Below are 21,458 nucleotides of genomic sequence, written 5' to 3'. Positions count from 1 at the left end.
AGCAGATGACATCATGGGTGTGCAAGTGTTTACGTCATCCGAGGAAGCGGCAGATTCAAAAATCAAAGAAGACAAAGAAAAAATGCACATGTACAGAGTAAAAAGTCCTGAGTCAAGAGAAGCACAAATCAAAACAACACAGAGACAGACTAGAATACTAGTAGTCTAGAGACTGTCAGTGCAGCGATGGCTTGTCTGCTTTACTGTTAGTAATAGTAGTATCTGGGGTGCATATGTCACTACGTGTGTCTTCCCATGATAACTTGAAGCAGGATCCCATAGCAAGGGTCTTTGTTTCTTTCGTTTGGTCTTTCGCACATCTACGGTATGTCATTGAGTAGGTCCATACCGCGCATCGAGTGAAGGTGAGAACCAATTGGACAAATCCATGTGTCAGTGAACAAATATTCACACTTATCTACATGTGTGACCTGTGAGGAGTCAGCACTTACAGGTATTTCCTCTCGACTTAGTTCCAGTGGCATTTGGAAATTTGGTACAGCAACAGGAAACTTAGAAATTTCTTTCCATTCCAAATTCTCTAGATTCAGCGAATCGTGGTCACTGCACCAAGCAACACACTGGCTCATCACATTCACCCGTTATACGCTGGTCTGGGCTGATTTGTTGCTGTATCTCTATTGCCAGTGGATGTCTGGACGGCCAGTGAGAAAGCCAAAGCAATCTGCTTGCACGGAGACGTGTCTTCCCGTGGAGCGAGATGACCTGACTGCTGACTCTCTAGCTTGCCTGGTCATTGCCGTCCTGGAAGCGGTTCTCTTCGAGCGCAGCCAGATCCCGTGTGTAGTCAAGATCCTACGGCGAGTGGAAAGTCAGGAAGAGGGGGCTGCTGATGGAGCGCCAGTGCGACGGCGTGGCCCACAGCGGCAGGACAGGAGCAAGTTCCTGGCTGAGCTGCAGCTCGTGTCGGACGCAATGAAGGCAGCCGTGGCGAATGTCGATGTGAAGAGTGTCATGCTGATGTTCGGTGCGACAACGATCAGTGCTAAGGAGGTGTACGAGGTTGACATTAGCCAACTTACTCGGTGCCCAGATGCCGGCCAAGCGACGAACAACGATAAGCTCTGCCGTTTTAGTCTGCTGGGAATGCTAGCAAGCCATGTTGATTGGACTAAGAGACTAAAGCCAGCTAAGACAATAATGCGAGCATCTGTTTTGCTAAACATCCCTTATCCGCCTCCCGAGCACCTGGGCCTGAAGCCGGTAAGAGCATTTAGGATACCAAGAACCGCGGTCCACGTTCGCTTTGTTGCCCGTGGACCGGGAGCCAGTCGGGATCAGACACTTGCCAGAGAGAGCAATGCTGAAACCGTCTCACCTGCAGCTGCAGCAATGCCTGGCTTTCCTGTAGATGCTACCCATGAAGTTCTCGATGGTGTAACTGCAAGCGACGCTGATGACCTGGCCAGTCGCATGGAAACTTTCAGTGTGTCCAGTGAGGAAACAGGCTCTGGTAGTGCAGACTCAACAGCAACAGCATGCGCTGCTGCTGATGCTGCTGCTGCAATCTGTGACAAGGCTGTAGCTTGGTATCAGATTCCAGTCACATTGAGAGGATTCTCAGGGACTAGTTGATTTATTGACGTGACAAACAAGATGCGATTATCTGAACTCATGTGCAACGACAATGCACCAAAGTTGCTTTACTTTTCTCATTCTTTTTGGAAATATCACATTTTTAATTGCTTATCAGCTGAGCATGGATTCTCGAAATGTACGTGTAAAATTAATAATGTAGGTGTACATGTAACTGCAAGCCGAGACACCCTGCTACATTCAGATCAGACCAGACAGCAGGTAAAATTCAAAAAAAAACCACTATGCCAGGTAGCCGGGTGTAGTTGTGCGTTTGATATTAGTCCGTTTGCAAGATGAGCAGTCACTGAGCACACGCAGGACTCTCTGTACATGTAGTTGCACTGATCACACTGGCACTCCACTGCCACTAATGGCGTGTACTTCGTTCCTGGTAGGATATGTGCGTCTTCTTATTCTACACTAAGAATGTGTGGACATCACGCAACTGCATTATGAAAGAAAAGGGCGTTTGCCAGTTGACAAACCCCCTTTTCCTACTTATTCAAGTCATGTTCCAGTAACTTATGATTGCAGATGCAACCGGCCCTGTGACGTCATGAGTCGTTACAGTTACCTGATATCACTCATACCGACTCGTATGCATGGTGTCAAGACTTTTGATGATGTATACAGCATTGTTTTCTAATTCGGTTCATCGCCTTGATGTTAGGGCAGTAGTCATGACCTAAATATTTGGTCGTAATACTCCAGGCAATATGACTGTGTCGTTAGGTTGGTTGACAGCATATATTTTTTAGCCAGATATCAACATCCATTAAAAGTTACTGCTGAAAGCATTGCATTTTCATCCATGCAATCCATAAAAATAAAGCAATCAATGTGTGGACAGGCCTACTTGAATCACTAATACTTAGTGTACTTTCTGTTGTCTAGATCATCAACACATCAGTGATCACCAGATATCACTGGCGATGATGTTTGTGCACTCATGTACATGTACATTGTACATGGTAGTATAACCCCCGGGGGGGCTACATGTATTATGTTGGTATTATCAAGAGTATACCGGTAATTATACTCTTGCTATTCTAATACCAAGAATCCATAAAATAATGCACTCTTGATTGATAGTATATGTATTGTACAATACTGTCGTGTACGTCTTTATCATCGTTTATGCCTGGTAGCAAGAGTTCATGAACTCTTGCTGCATGCTGGTAGATATATGTGCAAAATAGGGTGCAAAATATCGAGGGCCGAGGGCCTAGGGGTAGCTGGTAGGTGGCCCGGGGGACAGGGAGGGGCGGGGAGAGCACCGGGCGCGGGCCCTTTTGACGAATGCAGTCATGCAGGCCGCGCCACGCGCGACTCGTGCGTAGGTCTACGCGCAACTCTTTTTTTCCATGATCCACGGCAAAACAATGCTGTTGCTCTTTGTAATTTTTATCTCACGATCAAGACGAAGATATGTGGTCTAGATCTAGTACTAGTTACGTGGCTGCAGTTTGACTTCTGGTTGTCAGTTTTAGTGGTACTAGGCGGCCGTGTGTGGCCTTCAATGCCTATGCACACGACATGTGCTTCAGACAAGCTGCTATCAACGTAGCGTTTGTTCTTGAGAGACCTTGTGAGGAATGAATCCTCTGCGTCCTCCAAGTCAAGTGAGAGTAATCAAGCATTATATCCAAAGAATTGCTCTGCTGCCATCTACAATGATTTCGTCGGCTTCGGTCAGGACAGGCGTGAAGTTCGCGCTATGGACGTCTTTAGTCTTTGTTGCTTTCGGTGAGCTTGTGTGCTTTGCTGAGTTCGTAGTGAAGAAGTTCATCAATTATTACAATAATTTCCCATTGATTCCGCGTAATGAGTATTGATCAATGTTGCTACAGTATAGCTATGATCAAGGTCCATATGCACTCTTGCTATGATGGATACAGTATAGCTATGATGGATACAGTAATGCACAGCTTACAATACCAGTAGTACCCGTAGTGATTATAGTGCGTTTCATAAGTCCAGATCTGCAGACATCTGGTTTCAAAAACAAATGTTACTAGTAGTAGGCCAGCATCTATCATTCTATACCACATAAAATCTGTGATCACTTTGTGCATAAAATTTCCAAAATTGGGCTTTTGTTATCCAATTGCTTAGAAATGTATGAGAAAAAATTGCGGAAGCTGCCCGAGCAATCTCCCGAAGAAATTTCTCGAAAAAGCTCAAACCGAATTTGAATTATGAGTAAAAGTCTAGAGTCTAGAGGTCTATACTTTTGAAACGCACTCTAGAGACGCACACAAGACATGACTTGTTGGGTTTACAAAAATTCTGTGATCACTTTGTGCATAAAATTTCCAAAATTGGGTTTTTGTTATCCAATTGCTTAGAAATGTATATGAGAAAAAATTGCGGAAGCTGCCCGAGCAATCTCCCGAAGAAATTTCTCGAAAAAGCTCAAACCGAATTTGAATTATGAGTAAAAGTCTAGAGTCTAGAGGTCTATACTTTTGAAACGCACTCTAGAGACGCACACAAGACATGACTTGTTGGGTTTACAAAAATTGCAAGTAAGTAAAGAGCAAAAAGACAGACATTGAGGGTGCAAGTAAGGCAGCGCGGCTTAGCAAAAGCGTGCACCAAGTACTGAAGCACACTCCAGCACGTAGTAGGGTGATATCTACGCGTGCCATAAATATGGCTGGTTGCATCAAAATGGCGATACAATCACTAGGGAGGTTTAGTTCCCACGTAACGGAAACGCGTACGTGGGTGATCCACGTAAAGTGGATGAAGGGCACCTACGTTGCAATGTTGTGTTTAGTCACACGGAACAAACAAAAGCATGAAGCGAAAGGCCCAAACCTGGTCAAAGACGAAGCTACCCGGGCCTAAGAAGCTCATCCAATATTTTGATTTCGTGCTTCGGAAACTTCTTCAGCTGAGCACCCTCACAGCTTGCACAATACGCTCCATTCTGATTTTCACCCACGTTCTGGCGGAACGTGGGTGAGCCGCCATGCACGGTATGTCGTGAACCAGAAAACGTCTGTACGTGGGTCACTGAGTATCACGTGGTACACACACGTAAAGTACCCACGGACTACGTGGGACTAAACCTCCCTACTAGCACATTGCGGAGGACATGTATCTGAAGTGACCGGAACACATTGGTTGCCCTGTATGTAGTGTATAATAATTATTATGTATTGTTGTAACACCAGCACTCTGCCATATGTCCAGCAGGTGCTCAGGAGACCAACCTGCGCGTTTTATACAGCAAAGACTGCCGGATTTTGTTCAAAAGTGTTTAATTTTTAGTGTATAAAATAAACAGTGCTTTGCGTAAAGTGTGACCTATTCTGGAACCTAATAAAGGCATGGTGAGCGTAATTTCAGAGACTCCTACTGTGCTGTCATCGTGTGTCGATGGTCTGGTTGTTGTTATGAACACGCTTTGAAAAGGGCCTGGCCCATTTCCAGTCATCACCACGGCGACCATGATATCAGTGCTGTACTGCTGTCGTGGACATGGAAATCCAGTCTAATGACCTGGGCCGGCGCCCTCAGTGCATACAGAACGTTGCATGCAGTGCACGTGTTGATCGTATGCGTGCTCACGGCTGCATGGCCAGCGCCCTGGGGCCGCTTGGCCTTCGACCGGATTTCCATGTCCTGTCCACCACAGTAGTATCCATGATGTACTAAGTATTTAGCTTGGTGGTGCTCATGGTCTGTGGCTGTAGATACACTGGCAGTGGGACATTGTGACTACTGTAAGACATGTTATTACAACGAGTCGCAAATTTAACAATTGTCCAAAATTCATACAACATATATGAAGCAGTATGGCCTCAACAGATCTTATTATAACGAAGAAATGTCATCCGTTAAAACGTTAGATTTACTTCCTCGTTATATATACATGTCTTTCAGTACTGCATACAGATTTCTTTCTGCTGTACAGATGAGTATGCTGTAGGAAAGGCAGATCAACTTTTAGTCGATATCCTGTAATTAGGCAAATTTGCCTGTTTGTTCTTCGACTCTAAATAAACAAACAAACAACACTAACACTTGAATGTTCATGATGTAATGGTTTAAACGAGTACTCTTTATTTCCCTGTTCTGTCCCCTTTTTGCTGTGCTGTCCACTTCTATGCAGCACTACTGGTATCCTTGCCGCGAGGAGTGTAAGTACACGTGTGGAAAAAACTATCTCCAATTACAGTCGACCTACCCTTATAACGATATTTGCGTCAGACCAAGAAATATTGTTATAAGGGTAATATTGTTATAGGGGTAACTGGTTCATTTCATACACATACGTCATAATGCATGGATTTTGTTCAATTTTTACACTCTTCATAGCATAAAAAACTGACATACATGCACATTATGTACACAGCAAGGTGCCCACTGGTGCCCCCATTGCATGTCGTCATGTCCCAGCGACTTATCAAGTGAAGCTTGCCCTACCTGGATAGTGGGCTCTACATCTTCCCTGCTAGATATTGTTATAAAATGGAAAATGTTGATTGGTCAGCCCATTTTATATCGTTATAGGGGTAATATCGTTATAGCAATATTGTTATAAGGGTAGGGCATTGTATACAAAAGTCAATGGAGTGATTTGGTTTGGCAGAAAAATATCGTTATAAGGGTAATATCGTTATAGAGGTTATCGTTATAAGGGTAGGTCGACTGTAGTTGCATATACGTGTATAAGCACAAGTGTGAGCAGCAGCTCGTTGCCTGCTGCCCCAATGCAGCTCTAGCTAGGGCTCTGGTACGGATAATGTACGTCAAGTATCGCAAATACACTGTACATGTATCAACAAGGATAGCACACTGGGTTGGGATGCAGCTTAGCCGTTCTCTAACAGCATGACATCGTACGTTACGGCTTGGCACAGCCAGCAAGAGCTTACCTTGCGACCAGTGCCACCCGCAATCGTAACCGCAACAGTAGCGCCGACTACGGCAATACTCCTGACTGTCACAAAGTAAAGAAAATGCATTGCATGCATGATGTGAGCGTCCCATGTACAGGATGTCATGTTGAATCAGCATTCATCCTGACGGTGGACAAGGAGACACAAATGTCCAATGAAACAGCGATGGTCCATACAATGATGTGCAGCCAGTGTTGAGTGCGTGCTGCTACACGCTTCAAGTTTCAGTGCTTGCCCTTCCAATCAGTGCTCTGTTGTTTGTCTGTTGTCCTTGCACAGGAGTGAACGACAGGACGTGCACACCATACAGCAGCAGTTGCACAATCTAGAGGAGCGCATCAGCCAGTTGGAAAAGCAAACAGCTCAAACGTAAGGCGCTCTTTATTACACTGACCTTGTACTGTACCTATGATTCGTAATTAGCCATGGTGAAAAAAGAACAATTTCATAACGCCGGTGCTATGCGAAGAACAGTATTATTTGCCCGTATTGTTCCCGAAACACCACCACCTGATATGCAGTGCTATGTGTTCTTGAAAAAAAAGGTGGTTCTTGACCAGGGAGTTGTACGACTCCTTGTTCTTGACCTGTCGGCAGCCCGGTACGCGAACCCCGTCGAATTTATTTATTTATTTATTTATGTGTTCTTGAAGAGCCGCCGACCATCGGTATTCTCAGTGTGACGTCACGATTACCTGAAAAAGGCATGCAAACTCAACGTGTTAATCATGTTATTCCTACGCACTGTTGTGTTGTCCTGTGTGACGTAATCAACATGAAAAACATGCCGTGAGATTAGCCAGCTCTCAGCCTTGAATACATGTTGTATTTTCATAAGGACTCAGGAGTCAAATCTTTTTTCTGTTTTTTTTTCTCCGTTTGTTGTGGTGACTGTCCTCTCTATAGTGGAGTAAAAACGTACATGAAGACGAAATTTCTCTCCATCAAAGACAGAAAGCGAATCTTGGTAAGCTGATCATTGGAGATGGTTTGGTGCAGCAGAACATCGAGTCAGCTGTGTGATTTCAGAATACTGCGTGTAACCTGCCTGTCAAACTTGCACATGCTACATGTACTCACGGAATGCTGTTTTCGACCGGTGCATGCAGGAAACACACGTGCACACACACACGCGCACGCGCGCACACACACAGACACGCACTATATTTCAGGGCGATTGCAATGACATTCTGGGACATAAACCGACTGCAGCCACATCACTAGTGAAATAATGCCTGTTTACCTGGCCTTGGATAGCGCCAACTCCGTCAAATTACCTCTTAAACAGTGCACTTAGTATTCTGTCTGTAGGAGCTTGTCATGTAGCTTTAGCCTGTACTGTAAAACGGCTAATTTTAGCCACGGTGATATTTTAGCGATTTTAACGAAAGGAGTGTTTTCGCTAAAATTTTGCCGCGCCAATCGAAATTTAGCATGTACAGTACAGTCATCCTTCTTTTTGAAGTCTGAAACTCAGATGCAAATTGGTCCAGATTCCGAAAATGCAAAGAAATTGCCCGCTAAAATTAGCCATTCTACAGTAGTAGACATCACAGCTGATTCAGTATCTATGTGTGTCTTTGCTATATGTACACAATTAGTTATGTAACTCGGATGGTTTGTCCTTCTTCTTTTCACAATTAATTAGTTATGTTGTTGATATTCTCGGGTGTGCTCAATGTTCTCTCGTAGGTGACAGGTGGCGCTGGCTTTGTTGGCTCGCACCTTGTTGACGCCCTGATGCTTCAAGGACATGAAGTAAGCGCCCTCAGTGGCTGCCGGTGTGGATGTGTGTGTCTGTCTGTCTGTCTGTGTGCATACTCCCTGCTCGCTCGTGTATGTGTATTTGAAATGTTCTTCGTTGTAGAATCTAGCATGGGCGATGTGCAAGTATTCTGTTGCATGAAGACAATCAGCGCACATAGGACTACAGGCACTGGAAAATCCATTAAGGCGTTCACACCATTACTCTTTGTAATTGGCACAATGGTGATATGAGGAGAAGCAAGCCAATCCTGTTTATCTAGCTTTTTGGTAGTCAAAGGAGTGACAGATCGACACCTGAAAGAGCCTGCGTGGCACCAGCTACATTGTGTAACTAGAAATACAAACACAACATCCATTCCCACTTAACCCTTTATTGGCTGGCCCATACATTGATCGAACACCGATGTTCGATGGGGTAGGCATTTTGAAATTATCGTAACTCGGTCAAATCTCGGTCTTTCGGAGAGATCGAAATATGTAGGTCAAAGAGAAAACTCTCAGCTGCCACCTCGAACAATTTTCAAAGCGATACAAAGAGCGGTTCTTGAGTTATATCACTCGTAATGTTGGTCCCGGGAAATTTGCGCTCAGAGCGTGATGCGTGGGTCAATGACCGGGATTTTCCCTGCTTACGTCACCTGTTGACAATGCTACACCGATTCAACTTCAAAAGCAGGTTCCCGGGAGTCTATACAAAAAAATTTAGTTTGATACGAGCAACAGGAGTGAAATGGTGGATAGAGATAGATCTCGAGCGTGAGCCCAGCGCTGGTGGGCCTTCCCCGGCTTGCAGCGCTGGGCCAGTGCATCCCATGGAGTCGGGTGTACGCTCATTGTGCTCCTCTCGCCAAGGCCTTTCCAGAATGCCCAAGATCATGGAATTTGTCCAGTGCAAACTAAAGTTACGTCCAATTTAGGTACGGGTTTGGCGATTGCGTGGGCTTGTTTATATTTTAATCGGCCAATAAAGGGTTAAAATTCCAGTGGGAGCACGCAACAAATCTCACCTGGCTGTGCTGCTGGCAGTGTACTACATGTAATATTCAAAGTATATTGCCAAGCTGAAACCTGAGCTGACAGTCTGTGTGTGCAGAAGAAATACGTACGATTCTTATTTCTGTTATGGCATTGTAATACTGTAGTCCCCATTGTTGTGTGATGATATTCTGTGTATTTCTGGTTTCACTATCTACTGTCTAGCTGGCATTACTCACCCCTTCTAAGGTGCCAATCTGTCGCTGCTCTGACCCATGCGAGAGCTAGATGGATATTATGATTTACAGGCCTCTGCTCATATCCGCATTATACCAATTAGGAAGAGTGATGGTGGGAGAGACCTTACCAGATTTTCCAGGGGCGTCTGTGCTACATGCGCAAGTGCTACATGCGCAAATGTAGATATTTATCTGCGTGTGGGGGCATGAGGCGGGGTGTTCGGCTTTCCTAGCCACTTCTTTTGCATGCAGTGCACTCGTATTGATTGATTGTGTATGTGTGTGCGTGTATCTGTGTGCGTGTATCTGTGTGTGTGTGTCTGTGTGTGTGCCTGTGTCTGTGTGCCTGTGTCTGTGTGTGTGTCTGTGTGTGTGTCTGTGTGCGTGTGTGTGTGTGTCTGTGTTCTTCCCTCACTGCAGGTGACTGTGGCAGATAACTTCTTCACAGGGCGCAAGAGCAATGTGGAGCACTGGTAAGCACTCACCCGATCTCCACTGGTAGTAAGCACTCAGTCACCATATCTGCACTGGTAGTAAGCACTCAGTCACCATATCTCCACTGGTAGTAAGCACTCAGTCACCACATCTCCACTGGTAGCCCAGATACATGTACTAAGTGGCTTACATGCATGCCACAGTGTACACGAAGATCTAACCGTTGCTTAGTTCAGACTACCGAGAACCCCGTCAAACTGTGAACGGCGATAAACCGGAAACATTCCCATGCCGTCACTTTTTATAGTTAGTCTGAACGCACCCTAACTAGTATACCTTGATACGCCTTATTGTGCAGTGAAGATCTGATGATTATGTAATGCTGTAAACCAGACGCATATCTTTAGTTTGCTTCTTGTTCCACTTTGCCTTGCTGAGTACGTGTACATGCAGTGGCTTTGGTTCACATGGTTGCACCAGAGGCTTGTCAATGCTTGTATGTAGGACTTAGACAACTGCTAGTCTTGGTAGACGGACCACTGCTGCGTGCAAGGCGTTGCGTACTTCACGAAGAAAACAAGTATATTGTTCTGTTTTGCCTGCAGGGTTGGCCATGAGAACTTTGAAATGATAAACCACGACGTGGTCGACCCGTTGCGCATTGAAGGTACGCTGTTGAACCAGCATTCTGTTCATGGTTTGGTGCTAGGAATGTAGCTGTTTCTGTTAGTTGTTGTTGCCATTGCTGGTGGTGGTGATGGCGGTGGTGGTGGTGGTGATGGCGGTGGCGGTGGTGGTGATGGCGGTGGTGCTGTCTGTTGTCTGTTGTCTGTTTTATTTGAAGTAGATGAACAGTGTTGCCTTCCTGTGCCGATTAGATTGGAGCCTTCTTGAAATGCTTTAGAGTATTGTAACTCTCTCTCTCTTCTCTCTCTCTCTCTCTCTCTCTCTCTCTCTCTCTCTCTCTCTCTCTCTGTGTTGTAGTTGATCAGATTTATCACCTTGCATCACCAGCCTCGCCGCCTCACTACATGTACAACCCAATCAAGGTTTGTGTGGTTTGTCTTAGTGTTCTTTATTAACACGTGGCACTAGCTGATGAAGAGGTGATGTAGGCGATAGCCAGCCATGGCCACAATACAAGGAAAAATGAAAGTGGGAACAGAAATGTATGAGAAGCAAGGGGAGGGGGGGGGGAGCCAAAGCAGAGCAGGGTATCAATTAGCGTGTTCCATTCTGCAGCTGCATGAACGTCTTATAATATTGGCAGGATTCTAGATGTGTTAGGAGAGACCAGTGACGGTAAGCAAGGAACAGAGGTTGTGTTTGCGTAGAGGCAGACCGCGCAAGAGGAAGGCAGTGGAGAGAGTTTCTGATGCTCATGCCTTGACGTTCAACAATGAACTTCTTCCTTTGAAGTAGCCATGTGATGTAACTAGCATTAGGCTTTGAGAGAAAAATCAGGAGGGGTAGGAAAAGCAAATTGAAGCGCAAAGTAACAACTATTTTGCCTCAGTGTTGAACGGTCTCTGCTTGGATGACAGCTACACCATAGCTCAGTGGTTAGAGCATCACTGGCCTCAAGCGAATGTCACTGGGTCGAGTCCTGGTGGTGACAGTCAAATTTTTCTTTAGACTTTTCCCGTTTGCATCTGTCCCTCAAACCAGTGAATATTTTGCCTCTTTTTTGTATATATGAATTGCAGACGATCAAGACTAACACTCAAGGAACGCTCAACCTCTTAGGTGAGACCATTACTTCACCCTGGTGATGTTCTCTGTTCTTTCTCACGTTGATGTTGACTGTAGAGGGGCTACATAGCAATTAAATCCATGTCGAACCAAGCGAAGGAGTTTCTTTGGTGTAACGTTCAGCATTCTGTTCTGCGTTGTACCGGTGTTCACTGCCTGCAGGTCTGGCCAAGCGAGTGCGTGCACGTTTCCTAATGGCATCAACATCTGAAGTCTATGGAGGTAGGTCGTTGAGTCCGTTCCGTTGGCCAATACACAGCAGAGAGTACTGTATTCTAGACAATTTTGTGGTACATCATTATATTGACTTTTTAGCACTGTGTTTCAGAAAACTTTGTGTCTCTGAATGCTACACACCTTGAGTCTCTGAAAACGTCTTCAAGGGTTTCGTCTAACTTTCTGAATTTTGTTTGTTTTCGCTCTGAACCTCCCGGTTCGTCTGATTGTGTTGGCGTGTGGATGATCGTCATGGACTGCTTGACGCTAGACCCGGATGTAAGTCATAAGCAGTGGGTCCTCTCTGACCACCTATGTATAGGGCTGAAGCACTACGTTGCAGTTAGGACCATTCTGTTACATAGTGTTGGAATTGGAAAACCTGAATTCATCGTGTTAGTTTGGTGACATTCCTACATATGTGGATAGTTGAGGCCATGGTTTTCGTTGAAGCTGCAAACCGCATCTCCAGTCCAGCACAACGTTGGTACTGGCATCTCCAGTCCAGCACAACGTTGGTACTGGCTGTGACCGCATCTCCAGTCCAGCACAACGTTGGTACTGGCTGTGACACCGAGGTTACTGTACCTTGCCAAATTGGCCTCTACAAAAGAAAGAAAGAAAGAAAGAAGACGGATGCAATACACTACGCTAATTTACTGATCTTGCTTCAATGTCCACAACAGGACCTGCTTTGTACTGTACTACCACCACCAACAGGTTGTGTGGAGTACTTGGGTCTTGGCTATTGTCTCTCCCATATGGTCTAGTGGTTAGGATTCGGCGCTCTCACCGCCGCGGCCCGGGTTCGATTCCCGGTGTGGGAAGGTTACTTTTTTTCTTCTATTTTGCCATTTTCTGGCCCAAAGAAGAATGCTTTTGGTACTATTACTAGCTACTTTACATGTACAAGTAGAGAGGTTCCGCATATTGTAATTACCGTAAAGTACCGTTGATCCGCCCCAACGCCATGTCGCTTCCCAGCTGGGTTTTCGGCAGGGGGCGGGAATTAGATCAAGGCTGTCAAGTGCAGTACGATGTACAACAACGTAGAGGATCAGACTCAATGTGCTGGATTGTGCACATGTTGATCCTGGATTGGCAAGTATTGTGTACAGCAGTGCATGCGTCGGTTCAACATCGTATTTCGTTGTGTACGCCGAAGTCGCTTCACAAGGAGAAAATCGACAGGGGGCGGGAATTAGAGAGGGGGCGGATCAACGGTACTTTACGGTACGTTAGTAAAAAACGTAATCGATCTACGGAAAGTCTTACGTAAACTGCATGCGTATCTTGGTTCCGCCATACGGAGTTTTCAAATCACGGAGCTGCCCTTGGCAACTCCGAACGCGACAGTGTACGACCAGATCCACCTGGGGAGAGAGTCATAAATGTGTACCCCAATCCACTTCCAGACCAGCTACGTTATCAGAGCCCTATCTACGTTCTCTCCATAGACAACTTTCCGTTAGTGGAGTGCAAACTCGGGAAATCACGGGTTTTTCCCGCCCACTAACGTAAAGTTGCTCAACTTTACGTAGTGCGGAACCTCTCTGTTAGTGGGCGGGAAAACCCCGTGAATTCGCGAGTTTGCACTCCACTTACGGAAAGTTGTCTACGGAGAGTACGTAGATAGGGCTCTGATAACGTAGCTGGTCCGTAAGTGGAGTGGGGTACAAATTTATGACTCTCTCCTCGGGTCGATCTGGTCGTACACTGCCGTGTTCGGAGTTGCCAAGGGCAGCTACGTGATTTGAAAGCTCCGTATGGCGGAACCCAGATGTGCATGCAGTTTACTTAAGACTCTCCGTAGGTTTTTTACTAACGTAATTACGTTATGCGGAACCTCTCTATTGTCTCTCCCATATGGTCTAGTGGTTAGGATTCGGCGCTCTCACCGCCGCGGCCCGGGTTCGATTCCCGGTGTGGGAAGGTTACTTTTTTTCTATTTTGCCATTTTCTGGCCCAAAGAAAGCTTTCGGCACTATCTGTCTGCTATTTTACATGCACTAGTGTATGAAAGAAACTCTTTCCCTTCTTCTCCGTGATGATTGTGGTGATCTGTTAACACAGGTACATCCTCAAGTGGAATCGTATTGGGGCAATGTTAATCCCATCGGTCCCAGGGCTTGTTACGATGAAGGCAAGCGTGTGGCGGAGACGATGTGTTACGCATACCAGAAGCAGGTGAGTGAGTATGTTGTCTTGCATGAAGTCTAAATGACCCCTAAGCTTACTTGCGTGGGTGTAGGGGTGCTGGCGGCCAAGTGCACGGTACACTGTACTTGGTGTTTGTACAGTATGTGCGTGCTTGTTCATCTTTCTCCGTCTCTCTATCTATCTCTCTCTCTCTCTCTCTCTATCTCTCTCTCTCTCTCTCTCTCTCTCTCTCTCTCTCTCCCTCCCTCCCTCCCTCCCTCCCTGTCTATCTATCCCTCTCTATCTATCTATCTCCCTCTGCTGTATGCCTTGCACAGTTCATGGTGTGCTATGAACTGTGCTTCTGTTGGCTGATTTGCACTATGGTGTTTGTATGGTGTTGTTACACAGGCTAAGGTGGAAGTACGCGTTGCTCGCATCTTCAACACATATGGTCCTAGAATGCATATGAACGATGGTTAGTACTCAGAATTATAGTGATGTCCATCCTGTCTTCCTTGTGGACAATTGTCTGCACAAACCCCACCTGTTGCTGATTGTGCTGGTAATGAGGGAACTCCCTTCACTACATTTTCTACTGATGTCCAGCTTCGTCTCTTTCATTTACCCATCACTGGCATTTACCTATCGCTGGCGATTGATGCAACGTAAGCATGCACGTCAGAGTTTTAGTCGTGAATGTTGCCTTGTCCCCCCCCCCCCCCCCCCCCACACACACACACTCCTAGTGTAGTGTTGAAATTATAAAGATGAAATATGTTTAGAGCTTTTGTTGGCTGGATTTTTGAAAAAATGGTGTACGAGCGCAGCCTGAAAAAGGTACATGCGTGTAGTTTGGCATGCACGTTCTTTGTTCATTGTATCCCACCTACATGTATGTGTGACTATGTGTTATGTGCAGGTCGAGTGGTGAGCAATTTCATAATGCAGGCGCTGACGGGCGATCCTCTCACGGTACGTATCCACTCTATGGTCTTGTGTGTGTGCTGGTGCAATCGTTGTGTGTGTGCTGGTGCAATCGTTGTGTGTGTGTGTGTGTGTTCGTATGTGTGTGTGTGTGTGTGTGTGTGTGTGTGTGTGTGTGTGTGTGTGTGTGTGTGTGTGTGTGTGTGCTGGAGCAATCGTTGTGGGTGTGCTGGTGCAATCGTTGTATAATTATGTGCTGGTGCAATCGTTCGCTTGTGCACTGCTTACGTCTCTTTTAGGCAGTTGCATCTACGTCTACACTCATATCTCTCTTATCCGGGAGGCCCGGGACCAGCCACTGGCCCTAACTTTGAAATGTCCGTAACTCTGAATCGCGTCATTTGATTGGGAAGGGCCAGAGATCTGGCATATGGCGTCACCATTTCCACAAAAATGTCAAAGGAGTGTGTCGTGTACAGTCAGACCTCGCTTATCAGGATCCCTCGCCACCCTGAAGAAAATTGTTGGGTACCGATTTACAGCATAAATCATGCATACGTACAGTGTGTGTGTTTGATTATCCGGTTCCCTTGCCTATCCGGATATTTTTGTGGGAAACGGATGTGTGCGGCTAAGCGAGGTCTGACGGTAGTAATATTTCCACTTAAGCTCACGCACAGGGTGCCGGTAGACTGATTTACCCGTAACTTTGAGATCTGGTCAACGAAAGATATATGAGTGTAGATATTAACCTGTACGGCAGTCCCTTGTCTCCTTTCCTGTGGACGACTTCGAATCACTAGTTGACTTTGTGTTTGTGAAGCTCTGCTGGTACACGGGGCACACAATCTGTGTTGAAATTGCCCGCGTGGAAACTTTGCCCCTGTTTGTGTGTGAGTAATTCCCTTGTGGTTGGGTTTGATTTTGAAAGAGAGAACACAAGGGAACGAGCTATGAAGCAACTATCCACGACTGTAACAAGGTAATAAGCAGTCTATAAGCACGGTAACAGGGCACAAAACTGACAAGCTACTGTGACATTCAACGACCTGAGACCTAGCTCTAACACATCTCCAGTGCGCAAACCAATGGCTCGTTCCCTTGTGCTTTCTTTTATTTTACTTTTATTACTGGCTCAGTATCCGAGTTAAAGAGAGAGAACGGTTTATTCTTGTGTGATTTGGTGTGTAGATCTATGGCAAGGGCCAGCAAACACGCTCCTTCCAATACGTGAGGTCAGTACAAGCTACTTTGAAGTAGACATACCTAGCTTGTCTTGGTGTTGTAAGACCTGACCTTGTGTTCTACCAGCCACTCTGAGGCCGTTGTTGTATTGTATGGTGATTTGTAATTGAGATGTGATGGTGTCACTGAGCCCTGGATCATGGTGCTGAATCCGCCAGAGAGCCAGAATGGAACTTCACTTGCTATAACTGTACTAATCCTGACCTGAGTGCTTGCCTTCCGCTTCAACTGCCCAACGTCACACAACTGCACCAGCACTTCAAGTACACATCGAGTGTGGTGTGCATAGGTGCAAGCCTCTTTATGCTGGGCACGGTTTCTCTTGTGACGTACAGCACGTGTGCTTTGCCGGAGTGTGCTATGCCTGTTAACAGTAGAAGCATCCTGGCTGCATGTCAGGCATAGACCCGTGGCTTTTAGCGTTGATCTGCTGCAACTATTGCATTCCTCTGTATGTATGTGTGTGACGCGCGTGCTCACTTACGCTCACTCATTTTCTGCGTGGACAGTGATCTTGTGGATGGACTTATTCGCCTGATGAACGGCAATTACTCTGGCCCCGTCAACGTGGTGAGCTCCTATGTATAGTACTAAATGCACAACGTTAAGATGCCCTTGTCTTGCGAAAGTGCTCTAGGTGTTTGGACTGAGAAAACTAAAGTGCTCATTTACACGAAGCAGAGCTTACAACACAAGTTGACAGTAGCAGGGAACTTTCAATTTGCTTGTTGCTCAGACTGTCATGTCACTCTGCCAATCCGGTGTTGTCTGAGGATTGGCTAAATGCCACAAAACTCAGGGTAGCAACTGAATTGAGTTTCGTGCCGTTGTCAACTTGCATAGCGCTACATGTAGAACGTATGCAATGCTTCTTTGAGCTATGATGTAGTAGTGTGCATTGTCCACTGTGGACTGTGCAGATCACATGCGGTATGGCCTTGCGAATTGTTAGTTATTCAGTACGACGACTACATCCTAACTTTGATTCATAGGGACCCAGCCTGTAGTACCCGAATCTGCTCTGACAGGTCTGTGCTAATTATGCCCTGCGCCCACATGGTTGTGCTCATGTTGTTGCTTTTCTGTTTCTCTGCTCTCGTTTGACAGGGAAACCCAGAGGAGCGAACGATCCTAGACTTTGCTAAGGAGATCCAGCATCTGGCCGGTGAGATTCTCGCTTGTGCATTGAAACATCAGTGTAGACTCTGGTTACCGTGTTTCCCCAAATATAAGTCGCACCTTTTTACACTAAAATTCAAGGGCAAAAAGACATACAGTCGAGCATGGCTTACTCCAGTACTACTGAAGTGGAAAGATCGAAAAAATATGGCTCAAACCTGAGAATAGGGGTGCGACTTGTGATCGTGGGAAATACGGTATAATAATGGGATATAAAGTATTTTGAAGAGTCCATAAGATTATGCGACTCTTTTCTCCGAGCTATGGGTGCGGCACGTGGCTCACTGCCTTCATTACGTATTGAAATGATGCTCGGACTGACTGGACTTGAAGTCTGCTGTGGTTTAGTCACAAACGTTTCACTTATACTAGTACTCTGTAGTAGGCTCAAAGGCAGTAACTGTATGCAATGCATCACACACGAAACCTTCCGAAGTCTGCGACAAAAACGCACTTGGAAGCTTGGACCTCGGCTCGAGGCCCTTTCAATATACTATTTCTGATATGCACGGTACCTCAGCAAAAACCCGATTCAAGATTGTAAGGCGATACCGTAAAAGTCCGTAAATAAGTACGTATTTACTTTCGAATTTAGTGACCACACCCGTACTAACTTTCGGGCGGGTACTGACTTTCGGGCACGAACTAACTTTCAGACCTGACTTGTGTGTAGTGGAGAAGTCATTTTCATGTCGTTGTACATGCTACGTGCTGCATGTGCGCATCGTACCGGTACTTATTTCGGGCAGTATGTTTATCGGGCTTGACTTGACTTCAACAGACAGAGCCAAAAGAATGAAGGGGGTATTTCTTTCGGGCAGGTACTTATTTACGGACTTTTACGGTAGCTGAACTACTCGAAGGGGCGACACTTGATAAGCATGAATTCTGTCCATGTCTTCTTCACGCGGTAATCAACGTATATGTACCATGTGCTTTGCATCACATGTTCTTCTGTATCAATTCTGTTTTTCTATAACTATTATGTTGCACTCACTCACTCGTAGGAGGGAGCAGTCCGCCGCCAATTGTACTAAAGCCAGCTGCAGAGGATGACCCCAGGCGCAGGAAGCCCGACATTTCTCTTGCTGGACGTGTGCTCGGCTGGAAACCAAAGGTCAGTTCTAATCCATAAGACAGTAAATACATTTACAGCAGCAGAAGCAGTGATTTGGGTGCTAATGGGAATCCAGTCTCTGTATTGTAGCAATACAAGATGCCTTTGTTTGTTTTGAATTCCACATGGGAGGGGGACGGGGACAGTTCCATAGCAGAACATTACTGGCCCAAATACTCATCAACGTGTATCATTCACTCGAAATAAGTCTATAAGTTGAGACACACCGGGAATTCAAGACTGCTCTTTTGTTTTGCAGCACTGTTCCATTATGGTTCCATCCCTTCTAGATGGTGACTCCCATTTTTACGTGGGTCATGTTTGAGCACCGGCTAGTTTTGAGATTCGCTTCTCCCGGTGGCGTTTTTACATATTTTCACTTCAGGAATTATGATTATTTATGATTTCCTAAGCTGGCTCCTGACATACCTGTATGTGTACTGCAGTAAGCGTCACTGTGGGTGGGATGTACCTAGCTTGCAGTTGTGCTCTACGCTCCTTTCCGTGTCTCCACAGCTCATGCTTCCGATCGATGATGATAGTTTGATTTCGTTGTCTTTTCATCTTGTGTGTTTTCCGGACCCAGGTCTCCTTTCAGTCCGGTATTCAACAAACTATTGACTACTTCAGACGTGAGCTAAAGAGACAGTTAGCTGACACATCGCAGTCCTAGGTAGAACAACACCACTGGTGATGATCATAGTTACAGCGATTGGCTGGGCTGATTTCCCGGTCGCTATGGCTACCTGGGCTGAGCGTGCTGCCATGGTGATGTTGGGAGTGTGTGTGGGGGGAGGGGGACTCAAGACTCCCCTTCCCCTTTCCTGGTTGCTATGGCTATCTGGGCTGAGGGTGCTGCCATGGTGATGTTGGGAATTGGGGAGACTCAAGACTCGAGTACTCCCCTTCCCCTTGATCTTGATGAGCCGAGACCCAAAGATACAAGATTGAATGGGTCCTTTCTGCCTTGTAGACTTTTGTTCCAGGACTGATTCTATTTTACATACTTTACAAGATATTTTGTCCACTTGGCACCTGCCTGGGACAGCTTGAGGTCGATCTGAAGACAGTGTGCTTATCTTTTCGCACCCGTGCAGCATTGTTGTGCATGTAGAGTGTGTGCCGTGACAATACACTGACAATACACTGACAATACACGGCTAGCCGCACTGAATAGTAGTAACAACTTTGTGTCGAGTAACAATACTGCAATGCAGTACACGTGCCCATTTCTCCTCACCATGGCTTCATAGCTTCGTGTCGGTGTGTGCGTGGCATGTGTGTACACCTTATAGCACCGCAGTACTAGATAATAGTAGGTATTACCTCCTTGCCGCTCTCCAGCAACCTATCTAGCAGCAACTTTCCAATTCCTAGTGCTGTGTACAAGACAGCAGCATGGCATTGCTTCTTTTCTCTCTTTTTCGAAATGTGCAGCACGAGGAAACTGTGCATTATGGATATGGGTTTTGGTATTCTGTCATTATTTGAGCACCCGCTACAGATCTGTGATCTATTATTGTGCTGGACGCTTGCTTTTTAAGAATTACTTAGAACCATTTGTTTTCATACATATTATTAAATACAGAGCCATGTGTTCCTGTTGTGGACTTAGCAGAGGACCAATGCAGCTACTACTGCGGCACACTTGATGCTCCAAGAATGTGTATCTACAACATAATGCATATCCCGCGGACCAATGCCATGGCACACAACCTTTCATAAGCGCCAGCAGTATCCTGGGTATTGTTTTGCAAGTTGGTGTGTGCACTCCCCAAGACTTGCTGCTCAGGATTCCGTGTACCGGAAGATTGCATGTGCTGACCCTGCAACTGCCTGAGTAACAACTTGTCTCAAGTGGCTTCTTGTATTCTGTGTGTGTGTGTGGGGGGGGGGGGGGGGGGGCACTTTGATTTAGCACATCACACGTGTTGTATCAAGTACAGTGGATATCGGTTATAAAGTCATCGGACATAGTGATAAACCGGCTATATTGATACAAAATGAAAATATCAAAAGCAAAACCAGAAAAAGCCAGTCAAATTATCATTATAACCAATATACAGTGCGTATCGGTTATAGTGTGGTCGTATACAAGAATATACTGCTTACAAGAATGAACACTCATTTTTTCATAATCATAACACATATTTTATGTGTATATTTATTCTTACAAGCAGTATTATCGCATAGTAGAATATATCGGCCCTAAGAATGGATTTTGTGTAGCAAAATATGCCAGATTAGCGCAAAGTGTATCGCCTGTAGTAATAACATCTGTGCCCTGTGCATACTCAATACAATAATTCAACACAAAAAGAGAGTTACATGTATGTCCAAGGGAGTATTGGAGAATCACTTTTTCTGTCCAGTCGGACTCTTTCTTTCGACTTCTCTCGTATCCGCTGCTCCGCAGTCGCGTAGCACGACCGCGAGTCTGATTGATCCGTGTGTACGTACCACGGGTGTTTCGCAGTGGCCACTCGTCAAGATGGCGGCAAATCCGAGAGTACAAAAATTTCGACTCTGCCTATGTGCGCGGCGGATGCGAATCTCGCACGTGCATGCAAAATCTAGCCTTCTGCAGAGCTGGGTAGAGCAAGTGTGTAGCCAGTGCAGGAACGACGACCTTTTCCAAGAGAGAATGTGGCTCCTTTCATCCCAACATTTTACTCGCCACGCTCTCCCTCCCAGCTTATTGATACGAGTATGTGCTACCGAGTAGAAGTCTCCATCTTCAGAGTAGGCCTGGCAGAATCGCAAGGTTGAAATACTTGCTCACTTGGTTTTTTGGTCCTTTGAGGTGTTGATGTGATTGTTGTGTACAACTCGAAGTGACAAACTTGAGACCCCCGCGCCACAAAAAACTAAGGCGCGCCACAAAGTTTCGTTTGGCTGTTCAATGAAAGGACGTATGGAAGCAGGGATAAAAACTATCGTGGCTGCCGGCAAAAC

General features: G+C 45.8%; 2 protein-coding genes and 2 non-coding genes across 5 annotated transcripts; all 4 read left to right on the top strand.

Annotated features, from left to right (window-relative positions):
• Positions 1-115: 115 nt before the first annotated feature.
• On the top strand, positions 116-2,182 carry LOC135810103 (uncharacterized). 2 transcript variants are annotated; one of them, XM_065323570.1, is made up of 2 exons: positions 116-365; positions 546-2,182. In XM_065323570.1, exon 2 carries the CDS (start codon positions 652-654, stop codon positions 1,594-1,596), a length of 945 nt encoding a protein of 314 aa, XP_065179642.1. In that variant the 5' UTR covers positions 116-365; positions 546-651; the 3' UTR covers positions 1,597-2,182. The 2 variants fall into 2 exon arrangements, with proteins under 2 accessions (XP_065179642.1, XP_065179641.1); XM_065323569.1 differs by having other exon boundaries at positions 116-454.
• Positions 2,183-3,014: 832 nt separating this feature from the next.
• LOC135810109 (UDP-glucuronic acid decarboxylase 1-like) lies at positions 3,015-20,365 on the top strand. The gene is made up of 19 exons (XM_065323572.1): positions 3,015-3,345; positions 5,723-5,750; positions 6,792-6,881; positions 7,419-7,479; positions 8,205-8,270; positions 9,914-9,966; positions 10,534-10,595; positions 10,913-10,977; positions 11,635-11,674; positions 11,843-11,902; positions 12,168-12,175; positions 13,970-14,083; positions 14,447-14,513; positions 14,958-15,010; positions 16,154-16,197; positions 16,717-16,777; positions 17,315-17,372; positions 18,394-18,503; positions 19,090-20,365. Exons 1-19 carry the CDS (start codon positions 3,195-3,197, stop codon positions 19,174-19,176), a joined length of 1,278 nt encoding a protein of 425 aa, XP_065179644.1. The 5' UTR covers positions 3,015-3,194; the 3' UTR covers positions 19,177-20,365.
• Positions 12,652-12,723, top strand: Trnae-cuc (transfer RNA glutamic acid (anticodon CUC)). Its single transcript has one exon. It is a non-coding gene; the product is annotated as a tRNA-Glu (tRNA).
• Positions 13,757-13,828, top strand: Trnae-cuc (transfer RNA glutamic acid (anticodon CUC)). Its single transcript has one exon. It is a non-coding gene; the product is annotated as a tRNA-Glu (tRNA).
• Positions 20,366-21,458: the final 1,093 nt, after the last annotated feature.

Source organism: Sycon ciliatum, chromosome 2, assembly GCF_964019385.1.
Source record: "Sycon ciliatum chromosome 2, ocSycCili1.1, whole genome shotgun sequence".
In the NCBI taxonomy this organism is placed as follows: domain Eukaryota; kingdom Metazoa; phylum Porifera; class Calcarea; order Leucosolenida; family Sycettidae; genus Sycon; species Sycon ciliatum.
Note: the sequence above shows the minus strand (reverse complement) of the source record. Positions and strands in the feature narration are given on the sequence as shown.

What these genes read in the sequence shown, in the direction of transcription:
- LOC135810103 (XM_065323570.1), top strand. Translation starts at nt 652, where the DNA reads ATGTCTGGACGGCCAGTGAGAAAGCCAAAGCAATCTGCTTGCACGGAG.
- LOC135810109 (XM_065323572.1), top strand. Translation starts at nt 3,195, where the DNA reads ATGAATCCTCTGCGTCCTCCAAGTCAAGTGAGAGTAATCAAGCATTAT. An exon ending in AAGAGCAATGTGGAGCACTG is followed by an intron (nt 9,967 to 10,533) that starts GTAAGCACTCAC and finishes TTTTGCCTGCAG; the next exon opens with GGTTGGCCATGAGAACTTTG. An exon ending in TGCTCGGCTGGAAACCAAAG is followed by an intron (nt 18,504 to 19,089) that starts GTCAGTTCTAAT and finishes TTCCGGACCCAG; the next exon opens with GTCTCCTTTCAGTCCGGTAT.